The sequence below is a fragment of the Dermacentor variabilis genome, chromosome 8, assembly GCF_050947875.1.
Source record: "Dermacentor variabilis isolate Ectoservices chromosome 8, ASM5094787v1, whole genome shotgun sequence".
Classification (NCBI taxonomy): Eukaryota; Metazoa; Arthropoda; class Arachnida; order Ixodida; family Ixodidae; genus Dermacentor; species Dermacentor variabilis.
This window is the reverse complement of record NC_134575.1, coordinates 97,256,141-97,270,534: the sequence shown is the minus strand read 5'-3', so window position 1 is coordinate 97,270,534 and position 14,394 is coordinate 97,256,141. Positions and strand designations below refer to the sequence as shown.

The following is a 14,394-nucleotide window of genomic DNA, read 5'->3' as shown; positions in this document are numbered from 1 at the left end:
AGGATTGGCCAAATTCCTTGCCTTCTGCGCACAAATGCGCTATACAGTGCAGGTATTATTGTATGCTTGATTCAAAGTGTAAATTTTATACAAATATTCCAGCAGATATACGTTGCACTAGTGTTTATAGAAATGCTAATACATTAGTTGAAATAAAATACCGGTTATGAATTAGGCATGGGGAATCAATACAAGTTACTCATGTATATTAATTACAAGTGCCTTCTGTGCTAATAATGACCTTCTAACTACCGTCACTGAACTTCTTTCGCATCTTTCGATAAAATAATGTGATAACAAAACTATATTACATAACTGTACAGAAATACCAAGAACAGACACTGAATACTCATTAAACACAGGCATTTATTTGGTGCTCTGATGGAACAGACAGTGGAAAGTGCTGGCTGTACGTTTTTGACATGGAAAAAACAAACATTCAATTGCTCTAAAAATGTACTAATCAATAAAAAGTGGTGCGAATAGAATCAGATCAAAAGACTCTCCAGGATGAGCCATGTATACAAGAACCTAGGGGCAATAAATACGTCATGGGGTCTAACAAAACAGGGTTCATGTGTACTTTTTAAAAACAATGATTAAAAAAATAAAAAGACACGGAACTTAGAAAGCAGATTATTCAGACATCTGTAATGTAATAAGTATTACAATAAACATACATATTTTGTAGGGGCATGGAAACAGTAATTTTTGAGATTGAAACAAATATTGCATACTTTTCAAATAATTAAAAGTCACAATATAACAAGGCAAATCGCTAATTTTACTGTCTTCATAATATTGAGCCTTAACTGTACCTTTAATTTTTTTTCTCAGTTACAGCTTTGTGTGGGTCAGTTTTCAAAATTTCTTTTGCTCCATGTTCTATGACATGCTCAGAAAAGATCTAGAGAAAAAAAGGTGACCCAAAAAAGTGTTTCGGGGAGCATTTAAGAGCATGTGTAAACACTTCTGCCACTTGATGCAGCCGAACACTATGCAACACGTGACTTGTCTGTAATTTTTAATTGCGACTAGTTCAACATGGTTGTTGACCTACCCTACACTATTATGGTGATGTGCTCTCTTATGTCTGCTCAAGTGATGAGACTGCTTAAAGGACCTGGAGCAGACGGTGCAACTGTATGGCCGGTCACCTGTATGAACACGCTGGTGTATCGTCAGTGAATTTTTGAATGAGAATCTCTGAAGGCATAAAGGGCACTGAAATGGCTTCTCACCAGTGTGGGTGCACAGGTGTTTCATAAGGTAGTCCTTTTGTGAAAAGATCCGAGGGCATGAAGGGCAATGAAATGGCTTCTCGGTTCTGTGGGTGCACAGGTGTTTCATAAGGTTGCCCTTTTGTGAGAAGCTCTGAGAGCATGAAGGACACTGATATGGCTTCTCGCCTGTGTGGATGCGCAGGTGGGCTTTCAGGTAGGCCTTTCGTGAGAAGCTCTGAGAGCATGAAGGGCAGTCAAATGGCTTCTCGCCTGTGTGAATCTGCTGGTGCCGTTTCAAGTGGGTCTTTCGTGAGAAGCTCTGGTTGCACGAAGGGCACTCAAATGGCTTCTCGCCTGTGTGAGTGAGTAGGTGGCTTTTCAGGTGGCTTTTTTGTGAGAAGTTCTGAAGGCATGAAGGGCATTTAAATGGCCGCTCACCCGTGTGGGTGCCCAGGTGAACGTTTAGTTTGTATCTTGCTGAGAAGCTCTGAGGGCATAAAGGGCACTGAAATGGCTTCTCACCAGTGTGGACGCTGGCATGCACTTCCAGATGAAACAGTTTATCAGCCTCATAGTCACACAAGTGACATCGATGGAAGCATCCTTGCTTTAAGTTGTCACATCTGGCAGTTGATGGAGAAATAGAAGGCCTTGATGCTGCACAAATAAATCAAAAATAAGGAAAAGTTATGGAATGCCAAAAAGGAAAAGAACACAAATGCTAAGTTTAATTACAAGCTTTCTTTTATTGATTTGGGAAATATTGAGGGTGATTTTAAGTACGATCAAACAAAGAACTTCTAATGGTCCTTTTTAATTTACAAAATATTTCTGCACTTAAATGCCTCATGGCTCTTTGTGAAGTCTACCTATTAAAATGATGTTTGAGAAAGGGAAGATTACAAAGTGAGAGAATGTGGAATGTTTGAAGACTTTCACAGATTTGTATAAACCTTAAGGAACAGTTTAAAAATGCTTTGACCAAGCTTGCTCTCCGATCCTTAATGAGCACTCAGATAATAGCCAGGCCTTCCAAGCTGTGCTTGTGCGAAAAGCTCCAATGGCAGAAGTGCCAATCAAGTGGCTTCTCCTTCATGTGGTCAATTAGGAGAGTGTGTTCTTTGGCTGTGACGTGTGCCACCACGTTTCCCACCAGGGGCTCATGCCCCGGAGTCCAGAGTGTGTATATGTCTGAGAAGTATTTGCAGCTAGAAATGCATATTGAAGCTGCAAAACAGACATTTGGAGCAGGTTTTGAAAGCACTTGCAAACTATATTAAACACAATTTTTACAATGTGAAAGCAGTAAGTGGTCACTACACAATCCATTGCAGAGCTCACTATAGACTGTGACAAATTAGTGTTGCCTAAGATGTGCTTGAAAACCACTTCAGTGGCTTAAAAAAGCATGGAAGCACTTAGACATGCCACCAGCAGACTTCAGAGAAGTTTTTATAACATTCACCGTGATCTTGCTGCTATAAATGTATTCTTTAAGATGGAGATATTTGTGAAAATCGACCATGCTAATAATACAGCACAGTCTAAATATAGGCACCACCCTCCCTCTTTACCTCTCTACATGGAATTGGCTATACTTTCTTTCTTTCTTTTTTTTTGTGCTCCCACAAGGCCATTATTTCCACTGTATACAAGTCCTTCACAGTTGAAGTCTGGGTAATTTTGATAAAACAAATGCTGTACATTAAAATAGTCGCTTACATAGGTAGTTTATCCGCTCTGACAGAGAACTTTTCAAACAAACAGAACTGGCAAACAAAAATGTTTTCTTTTTTATTTGACGATTTATGGCATATATATGTTTACATTAAATATTTGAGTGATCATAATGAAGAAAACGATATTTTGTTTGTATGTTCAAGAACAGTTCCATTCCGAGATAATTATTAAAGTTGACACTCAGTAGGATAATTTTGGATTCATAGGCTGGAGCCTACCAAAAAAGCCACACCGATCCACACAAAGTTCCCAACAATTGATGTTGCTTATTAAGGGGAAATGTCAGCTGATGGAGGGCAGTAGTGCAACTGGCGCAAGCTATGCCAGAGTTCTACGCTGGCGTGCTACATAATCACCCATGTCACATGGATGGTTTGTAAGCGTCGACACTTTCACCGTTGAATATTAAATTAGCATACCGAGTCATGGACCACAATTCTGAATTTCTTGCAAGAACATACGAATGCATGGGCAGTCTGAAAACAGCAACATTAGTGGGGAAAATAATTTAACTGATTTTATAACACCAGCGGCACGAAAAATTTTGTTATTTTTGCCCTGTGCTGTGCTTGACTGACATACTGCATGATTGAAATACTGCGATGGTGGACACCAAGGAGGTGGTTCACTTTTGCTTGTCTTACAGCTTGTCTTTTTCATTACTACCTACTCTGTCCTCCTGAGCGCCCGTGGGCCCCCTTAAAAATCAACAGCGCGACCACCAAGTCGCCAGCCCACTTTTCGTGCCAGCCTGTAATTGAAGTGTAATTGAATCCTGTCTCGTTTGAAACCACCACACCTCCTCACTTCCCTGTTTACTTCGACAACCTTGAAGCCCTTCTCTCAGCTCATTTTCCATATCACCTCATTAGCAGACACTACGGCTCTGTACGTGACTGTCACATATAGACACCTCCGGCACCATGCACACCACGATCTGTACCTGAGGGCATAGCTCGCGCAAGTCGTCCACCCCCTTCGCCAAGCGCTGGGCTATTCCTGTCCCTTTTCTGTTTAGGACATCATTTAGCCCACCTGCTATAGTATGACAAGGTTCCGCATATGGGCATTTTTCGCGAGCTTTTCTTTTGCTCGCACCATGACAGAACTCAGTCTCTGCCCTGGAAATGTCCCTACTGCCAATCTTTTATCGCCTTTCACCCTCTCCACAATTGCTTCTGAGCACCTAGCCAGGTTTGAGTCACCACCGATAATCACCCTTTCACTCTCTCCTACCTCTCCCTGCGTCCCTTTGTCCTTTTCAGTGTGATTCGGACTCGACAAGGGGCATTGTCCCCCTGGGCTCCTGCTTTTTCCGCGTGGCGGCCTCAAGGTAGGTGCCACTCTTTCCAGGTAACCCTTCACTACGCTGCACACACTCCACATACTTTTCTAGTGCTCCCTCTCCTGTCACGTTGGAGGACTGTGTTGCATTGTTAAAGCCCCTTAAACTTCGTAAAGTAGCGACACTCTCCTCCTTCACTCCTCGTTTCTACTCTCTTTCACGCTCCCTCCCCGACCGTGGCGCCACCAACACTGCTCGAGCGTTGCAACGGCGCCAACATGCGCGCGCAAAAATGTCGCTGAAGCAAGGCGCGAGAAATCACGTGATGCTATTAGACCAATAACGACACGGCGGCGGCCTCGGCCAGAGCTCGCGAAAAGGAGGCGGCATTCTTCAAAGCGTGGCACTAGTTTACAAAGTTTAAGAGGCTTTATCCATTGTCACGCACATTCTCGTTCACAATGGCGGCCCTGTTCAGCTTTGTTCAGCCGTGCATCTGGCTCCCTATTTAGCCCATTTTTGAGCTCTTCCATCTGTTTGACAAGCTCTTTCTGGAAAGCCTCCATTTTCTGCAGCCTAGTATCGACATCACAGTGTCTGCCGGTTGACTCGATTCCCTCTCCATTCTCATCTGTCCCCTCATCTGCCTTGAGGGACTCCCTGCGCACTGCCTGCTTTCTTGCCATGTATTGCACGGTTTTTTCCGATGCAAATACTAGAATACTATAATAATGCAGAGCATGTGTCTTTTAGCAAAAACTGATATGCACAGGAACCAAATCCTCAAAATGTCGCAAAGCAACTCTCAACACCGTTTAAAAAACAATCAATGTCACGGAGACCCAAGGTATGACGCTCTCGCACGCGCTCAAACCATGCGGCCATGCTCTCACTTTTCTACCAAAACACCGACAGTGAAACCACTAATAGCTATTAGTCTGGCCACCTCCAAGGTACCATTTAAAGGGTACAAACACTCAGCGTCCTACCCGGCTGCATGTGTTGAAGCACGTGACACGAAAGGACACTCTAACCATCCTGCAAAACCACATATATGCGAAACACACCTGCGCACCCGAAATACGAGACAAAAAAAAAGGAAAGAAAAAGAAAACCACCCAATTACTGTTTAAAGGCAAAAAAAATCAGCAAATCAAAAAACAGAAGCAAGCTCAAAGCATGCAGAAAAACTTGTGATTTCGTCGCCGCCAGAGAGCCCCAAAAAGCACATCCATTCGCCACAAAATCTCAAGCCAAGAAAACTAGGCTGTGCCAGAAATGGAAGCTATGAAGTGGCATGGGAGATGGCACGTAGCTTTTGACTTGCGATTGTGAGAGAAACTAAGAAAAATTGAACAAAAATAGTTTGAAACAGGCGAAATTTTGTTCATTGTAATACAATAACTATTATACAATAACTATATGGAGCGCGTGGCAGTACTATGGCAGAATCCCAATACCTACATGGGCAGGCCCGAAGATAAGGTGTCCAAAAAATTGGTCTGTCATTGCATCATTATTGCATTGTGAAAAAACATATTTTAATTACACTTTCTGCCAATAGACATTGTATAAAACCACATTACAAATCTTATGCTGCAACCGCATGTGCCTGAACTAACAAGGAGAGGTTGGGCCTTGGTCATGTGTTGCAAGATACCTTTGGCACAATTTTCCTGTGTTTGCCATGTAGTATACTGTAAAACAAAATAAAGTTTTCTTGTTTGTAGTTGTGAAAAAATTGAGACAGCATCATCGTTTTTGTCGTTATTGTGGCAAACACCAACATGTCAGGGCTTGACTTAATAACTGCATTTGAAGATAATGTGATAAAATCGGTGGTATTGTACAGCAGGATTGTGGCAGTGCACTCTGTGAATAGAAAGTGAAACAGCGCAACTGTCATTTTCACTGGAAGCTTTATGCAATGGCTACCCTGTTGATGGTGAACTTGAAGACATTGTGGTGGAATTGGTTTTGCGAGTGCCATGCACAGATTCAATTCATTGGAAAGGCAATGTAATTACTCCCTAGTGTCTCGTTTCTCAAGGGGAATAGGCTTGACTTTGTGCATTAGCAAAGGTGGTTGAACATTGTAACAAGAGTGCTGTGGAAGAACTATCTGCTGGGACAAACTAGTAGTACAGAAGATGTCTCGTCAGCCACTGCAGTCTGTAAACACTGCACAAAAAACCTGAAGCTGCTATCGCTGGGAGAGCATCAAAACAAGTGTTAGCCAGCAGTCACCTAAAGACGCCTATAAGTCGACGAAAGTGATTGCTGGCATGCACCTAAGGTGCCCAGTACAGTAAAACCTCGTTAAACTGTACCCGCTTAAACAGTAGTTTCGTTTTAAAAGTAGAAAAGTCAAAATCCCAGACTCAGCGGCCATTGAACATGTGTTTTGTATTCGCATAAACCGTACCAGCTTATTGCGTATGCATCTGTTAAGACGTAGTGTTTCCACTTTTCATCACGCAAACACGGCGGTGCGTCGTCTCCATTGAGCGGCCCGGCAGAACAAGCCTCGGAGATCAAAACAACGGTCTCCAAGCGCCTGTGCGTTTGCGTGTGAAGCCACATCAACATCATTTCGGCGTCGTGCCAGAGATGCCAGAAAGCGTTGTGGTGTCGTGCAAGCGAGGACTCGCGTCATGCCGAGGCTCGGATAAAAAAAAGACACCGAGTGCTCAGCATAGCAGAAAAATTAGACATTGCCTGTGCTATCGAATGTGACACGGAGAAGTCGGCGCTGGCACGCGACAGGGATCTGCTGTTGACTACGGTGTATGGCATTTGGAATGCAAAAAAGTTGCTCGGCAACGCTGCTGCGACCACGAAGAGATGTCGGCTACGAGGTTCAACTTGTCGCCATCGTTGCCTCTGCTGTTGCCGAAGTGTCAACTAGCGACAATAATGAGGACGGCACGGAAAGCAACAGCACGGGCGACTTAGGCCCGACAGTGGCAGAAGCTGCGTGTTACATCAGCCTCATGAATGCAATCATTGCGACGAGAACAGCACCCGCCAATGAAAAAGGCGCCCCGGGACTCCTACAGCACTACTGCGCGTGTGCACGGAGAATACGTAATGCCAACGAGGTATCTGCCATGCCAGTGTTTGCCGAGAAGAGGGGGCTGGCTGAAAAGCTGCCACGCAGCTTCAGTAAGTTTGAGGCCGCTGTCGTGCTAGGCCGCCGCAGCATCAAACGAAAATAATAGTTTTGTCGCGCAAAGTGAATAAATACTGCATGTTTTTTCCCCTTTCATCGCACTCTCTCCGAGTTCTGTTTTCGACAGGTAAGTGGGCGATCTCATGCTAATTCGGTTAAACAGTATGACCGTTTAGTACATACTTTTTCCGAGCTCCGGCCAACTACAGTTTAACGAGGTTTCACTGTACATGCTGCTCATCGCCTGATGACAGTGTTCTGCATGCCTAGCCATGCTAAGTCATGTGCTATGGGATGTCAGGACTCAAAACTATCCCAGAACATGAACACTGACAGTTCAATGCAGTTTTTGCCCCTCTCAATCAATTATATTGCTATACCAAAATAAAGTATATTTGTAGTTAGAGCATTTAAAATTTGTTGTTTCAATATTATTCACCCCAAACATAGGGGTTGACTTTACATTCCGTACTGACCTATATTCACACTATTCGACTTAGACTTAGGCCTCACTAAGGGACTCACTGGGTGTAACGTTATCGTAAAGCAATGTAAGGGCTACTACAGACATCAGGACAAGAGTGCTTTAGATTAAGCTATACCATCTAAGGTGCTTTAAAGTGCTCAGCAGAGCAGTATTTTTGAATTTTTGCTTCAATCAGTATGCAGACAAGAATCACAAACCAGCTCGTTTGTCCTCGGCAGCAGAATGTCACACACTTGAGCAAGTCGTACCAAGCTAGGCAGGCTTGGCCATTTACAACTCGCACAAGCAAGCAAAAGTAAGAGAAGTGCCAGTCACTGTGCCCACCTGAGGTGGAGCTTAAATGATCCGCAGTCTCCATAGTCTGCATGCACCTTGACACGCTCCATGCTTTGAAGGAGCACCCGACAGACTTGTCAGCCAGAGGCAAGCTGCACTGCATGCCAACCTCGACCTGCCCAACGACCTTGGAAGGGACGAGGCATTCCGTTTCGGCAGTGATACTTTCAGCTAGGCTCATTGCATTTGTGAGGCCTGCAAAACATAATTGGGGAGACTGCAATTCTGCGACAGCATTAAGAACAAGAGGTAAATACAACAATACAATAGGTGCAGAGGCACTTTACAATGCATAGCGCTGGAACCCAAGATAACCCTTTCGGCTCAGTATTCCTAAAGCGCTACAAGGAACAATCCACAATGAACATGCTTGAAAGCAGGGCAACCTTTTTGTGGAAGGCTTATGACAGCAGAGCATATTTGAGACACTTTTTCATCTTATGCATTTTAAAGCTATTGGTGTAGTCCAACTAATGAAAAGTTATTGCAACATTCTAAAGTCATTGCCATCAGCCCATTTAATATCTACTGAAGGATCTCCAATCACCCCACGTCTTGTGCCAGCTGATACCATCACAATATGTTTGCAATCCCGTGCTTGCAAATTTTCTTTTTCATGAGTTTCTAGTTGTCTGCTGTCCGCAATTGCACCTCAGTTCCATTGGTACCCATTAATAACACTACATAAACTTCTGATACAGAAAGGTGTGTCTTAATCTGAGTGACAACATTGTAACAGAGATTGGTCCGTAAAAAACTTTCATCAGAAACAAACTATTTATATGCATGTCAATACTGTCAAATTCATCAATGTTGCCCGCTATGTCCTTATGAATCAAAGCACTATCCTATATTCCCACTTATCTTGAAGACCTCTGTAGCAGAGGACGTGGCCATTACTCAGCTCTGTGTAAGCTTCCCATTTTTCAAACCTCACTATGACCAATTATATTTCAGGCAATGCCTCATAATACCACAAAGAGCCCCACTAAGCTAGCCTCACTTGAGAGGGTTCATATGTTAAACGTTGCCAGGTTCAATTTCCAGTGCCGGCCTGTACAGATCCAGTGATTCTGAGCACCCTCTTGAACTTTGCAGGTGTGACCGCTGCTTTGGTCAGGTGCTCCGCAGCCACACTGGGCTGCTCTTCACTGAACAACTTTGATGCCAACTTGACCCGCCGTGGTTGCTCAGTGGCTATGGTGTTGGGCTGCTGAGCACGAGGTCGCGGGATCGAATCCCGGCCATGGCGGCCGCATTTCGATGGGGGCGAAATGCGAAAACACCCGTGTGCTTAGATTTAGGTGCACGTTAAAGAACCCCACGGAAAGTGCTGACGCTTCAGCCAGAGTGGTCAGCGCAAGTAGTGAGGAAGGGAAAGAAATGCAGCCATGTGCGTGACCACTGCTGAGCACAATAGCAGAATCATCCCGTGTCATCCGCATAAGAGACGCATAACCTCGAGTCATCAGGTAAAGGTGGAGAAAAAATAAAAACACCCATGAGACAGCATTGGCAGCACTCACGGTTCAGTGCATATGCAAGTGCTGGCTCGTGGCAGGTGGCGCCTTTTTCACATAGCGACTAAACACATGCCTCCTGCAGGTTACCAACAGTAGGGACAGCTCATAGGAAGTGCAGAAGTGCTCATTGAAGCCTAGACACGAATAGAGATTATGCTCCATCAAGCGTTTCGCGCGGGCTGAAGTTTCGAGACCATGTTATACCGCACGTGCTTGCTTCTACGTAGTAGAGGTAACCGTGCAAAACTCCGAGTATTCGCACCTTTGTTCCAGTTTCGTTCCAAAGCGTCACAGGAAGTACTCTTGTCTGCTCTCGGCTAGAGCATAGAATAAAGAAGCAACTTGCTAGAGCATGGCCTCCAATATAACTTCTGTGCCTGCCGCATGACCGAAAAATAGCAGTCATTATTGAAGGCGCCACTAGCGTAGGATGTAAATTAGCAGTGTGAGGGTAGCGACAACCTTCACCAAGCGCTAAGCGACCATCGGAAGCGGAGACCACACGTACACTGTATCACGACCTACTTATACAGTAGGTCGTGTACTGTATAAGGGGCGACCTGCGCGTGCGGCGCTGCGCCAGCGCCGCTGATTTGCTTTTGCTTGTGTGGCTTTTTTTTAGTTTTCCAAACCGCCGTCGCGAACAGTGGCGCTAGTGCTCACCCCCCACCTACCCCAACCCCGTGGCCGGCCGCACGCACGGGCAGCAAGCATTTTCAGCGAGAGCACGGAAGGACGTACACAAACGCACGCGCGCGAAACAATCGATTAGCTGAGTGCTTGGTGATCTGTTGGTGTCGCTAGATCTTGATTACCAGATTCTATTTCAGTGACACTGTGATTCTCAGCCCCGTGGGCGCCGGCTTTCGCGATTGCGGCTTCTTCATGCACGATGGTTTACTTCTGCATACCGTTGTGAAAGTCAAGCGGCCGAGCATCAAGAGGAATTTCATTTCATGAGTTACCCGTGACCGATATTAGAAACCAATGGTTGAAACTTGAACAACAACAACAACAAAAAAATGGCTGGGGCTTAATTAGCTAAGGTTAAGCCTGGATATCTCGAAGCGAAAAGGTTCGGTGATGCTTATGGCTTAGCTTATAGTTATGCTTTATGAGCCTATGATTATTCTTACGGTTTAGCTTATGGTTATGCTTTATGATTTAGCCTATGGATATGCTTACGGTTTAACTTATGGATATGCTTATGGTTTAAGTTAGGGATATGGCTTATGCTTTATGATTTAGCCTATGGTTATATATGCTTATGGTTTCACTTATATATGCTTTGGTAAGCTTATGGTTATGCTATACGTGTGCCTGGTGTAGTGATGCAAATTGCTTATGAATGATATATACCATAAGTTATGCAGGATTATTAATCTTTATTCATCGTTGTTGGGCACATTGTCTTGCGATTTCTGTACAGCCATAAACACAGCTCTCTGTATCGGTAGTGTCACTCTCTTCTCCTTCCATGTTGAATGCGCACGCCTGTTCTCTGGCAAGCGGTTATATAGTCGGCCTCCGCGATAAACACGCGCATGCGGCGAATGTCAAACGACGATGCATAGCGCGCGGCAGTGGCCACCTGCGCCGACTCCGAACACGCTTACGGAGCCAATTCCGACATACGCCGGCTCGCGCGAAGCTTTTCGTTTCAAAAGCCCAACTCCACAAAAGTGCTTAAAGTGTAGTGACTATATCTGTGTGATGGCACAATAAAGCGCCCTTAGAATTTTTCAAGCTAGACTTTCGTTATCATTTGGTAAAGTGGCGTAAATAAATACGTCAATAACAGCACATTTTTACGATTGTGGCATGCACTGCAATTAAAACCACTCACGTTCTGCCGCGCTCTCAGCGGCACGTCACTTCAGTGAACGTGCCGAATGCAGCAAAGGAACGCGTGGGCCCTGCAAAGCGGTACGTATAGTGCGTTCATTGCGTCCGGCTCGGGACTAGCGAAACCTACGGGAGAATGAAGTGCGGGCGCGCTCTGACCTCGGCTAGCGCGGAAAGTGCACACCAGACCTTATTGGCACCACAGCACTAACCAACATTTTAGCAGACAATGAGGGGGGGAAAAAAGCTCTAAGGGATTACACTATTTTAATCCTAGCAGCCGCGCGGCCGCGCCTTCAAGGTAGTTTAAAATTTCATTGCACAGCACAGCGAAGATACCAAATATCTGGGGCGTGTATCGCATGAATCGACGCGGATTTTTCTAGCCGCACCCTGTCAATAATGTGAAATGCCGAGTTTACTGCAGCTCCTCTGCGAATTTTCACCGTCATCGCCGTACCGCAGGGCCGGAGCGTTTCGGGCGTTGCTGTGAGGGTGAGCACTGGCGGCCTCTACCGGCACGCTTGGTCCCTACTGAATGATCACGTGGTATTTCTTCGGCCGCGCGCTGCCGTAGGCGACCACGGGATGCGCAGGTCGCCCTTTATACAGTAGGTCGTGGTTTCTAAAATAAGTACTCTAAAGAGAAACGTGGCGCTAGTGTCTACGACCACCACCTACTGATCTCCAGACCTGCACAGATCTCCCTGCTCCAGCACGCCTGCTCCAGCACGCCCTTTTGCCGCTAGGGACAGAACGTACGAGCAGAGTGGCGCTAGCTATAACCTGTTCGCTGTCGTCTGCTTCTGTGATCTGTTCAGCGCTCGTGTTGCCATTTCGGCAGGCGCAATGCGCTTGTACTGGCAGTAAATGAATAACTTCACAAATATACAAAATAAAACAGATATTTGCGAATGCTTTGCGTTTGAATAGTGAAACTAGAAGAGGAGGAGCGGTGCAAGAAATGTAAACAACGAGCGTAGGTGGCAGCTGCAATGCTATAGATCGACAGCATAAATTTCCCTTTCCTAGCCTCCGTAATCTAGCTTTTTTGCGTTGATTACAAATAGCCTAATGCCGTAGATGACATTAGGATTTACTGCTGTGTGCCGTAGCGAAAGGCAGATGATCTGGTAAAAGTATAGTAAAAGTATTCACGAGTAAGTCCTCCGCCCGGTATGTGCAATAGGCTCATCGATTCTGTTTCAAGGGAAGGTGAGCATATCTTGTTTTTAATATCGTTGGATGTCTAGCTCAGTAGAAAGCTTGCAAAAAATTAAGCGATCCCAGTGCTTTAAAACGTGCTGCTCTGCAGGCCTTAAATCGTGTCACGGAACTCTTTTCAAACTGTAAAGCTATCTTTTCTGCGTGGTACGGCGGCAGCATAACGGTGGTGCTTAAGATACGTACGCAGTGAAGCTGTGTGCGTAATTCACTTTTTGAACTCACGACGCATTCACGGACAACTTTTAAGGGTTAAAATGAGTGGTAATCGTTCTGTCGTCGAACATTACGGTGGTTTAAAGTTTCTAAAGTACGCAGAAGCGAATTTTACAATGTGTACAATGAAACTGTTGTGTACGTTGCGAACTGTATACACAATGTGATGTATAATAATCTGCTACCCCGCAGGGGCGTCTGCGCAAGCAGGCGTTTGGTGCCTTGCGACACCACGTACCCGAGCACACGAGGGTTGGACCCTCCCGCGTGTAGCCGTGCGCGGCTTAGCCGTGTCCGGGGAAAAGGGGATCCTGGGGGTTGAGCCAGTGCCGGGTGTTTGGACCTTTACGGTCCCTCGGCGGCGGCAACACACCCCTTTGGCCTCGGCTTCGCGTAGACGGCACCCCCGGACTGACCCACCCGGGGGAAATCGGTAGTTGCCTTTTCCTGTCTCTCTCTCACTACAATCTCCGTCTTTCTCTTACTTTTCATCTTTCCTGTCTTCTCCTAGCTTCCGCTTACTTCCAATTTTTCCAGGCAGCAAGGGTTAACCTTGTGTGAATAGCCAACCTAGGTTATTTCATATTTGGTTATAGTGGTAATGTACAGCTGGCGTTTGCAGGCCGTGTTTCACACGCCCTGCAGCGTCCCCTTGTAGGACTCCACGGTGGGTGGCTGGCGTTACTGCCGAAATTACAATCTCCTATGGCTACTTCCTTTCCCCCATTACCTGATCGCTCTCTGAAGAGGGGGCGCACCGATGATGTTTTTGAATTTTTCGCCCGTCAAAAAGAAACTTTTCCACGCTTCCACGTAGTCCACTCCGAAACACCAAACAAACCCGTACGAACAATCCCACCATTTCTCGTGTCCAAGTCTCTGACCCAAGTTTTTGGTACAGGTTACAAAGCATCCAGAATGGCAAGCGGTGATCTCCTGTTGGAGCTCCGCAACAAGAAGCAATATGAGAACCTGCCCAACCTAGTATCATTTGGCGACGCCAAAGTGACAGTAACTCCGCATCGTACTATAAATACCAGCCGTGGCGTAGTCTCCGATGATGATCTCTTGGAGCTGACTGAGGCTGAGCTCTTGGAGGGCTTCAGTGAGCAGAACGTCATCAACGTTAAGCGAATTAAGATGAGGCGTGACAACAAGGAAATACAGACTAAACATCTGATACTTACTTTTGGCACAAGTGTCCTGCCCGAGTCCATCGAGGCTGAGTATATCAAGCTCCGTGTTCGGCCATACATCCCTAATCCCCTGCGTTGCTTCAAATGCCAGCGTTTCGGTCACAGCTCACAGAGCTGCCGAGGCCGCCAAACCTGCACTAAATGCAG

The 14,394-nt window shown here is 45.6% G+C and overlaps 1 protein-coding gene across 1 annotated transcript; it reads right to left on the bottom strand.

The window, feature by feature from the left end:
• Window positions 1-346: 346 nt before the first annotated feature.
• LOC142590446 (uncharacterized) lies at window positions 347-14,259 on the bottom strand. The gene is made up of 3 exons (XM_075702571.1): window positions 14,239-14,259; window positions 8,232-8,438; window positions 347-1,880 (listed from the first exon to the last, which is right to left on the bottom strand). The coding sequence occupies exons 2-3, from the start codon at window positions 8,422-8,424 to the stop codon at window positions 1,057-1,059; spliced, it is 1,017 nt and encodes a 338-aa protein (XP_075558686.1). The 5' UTR covers window positions 8,425-8,438; window positions 14,239-14,259; the 3' UTR covers window positions 347-1,056.
• Window positions 14,260-14,394: the final 135 nt, after the last annotated feature.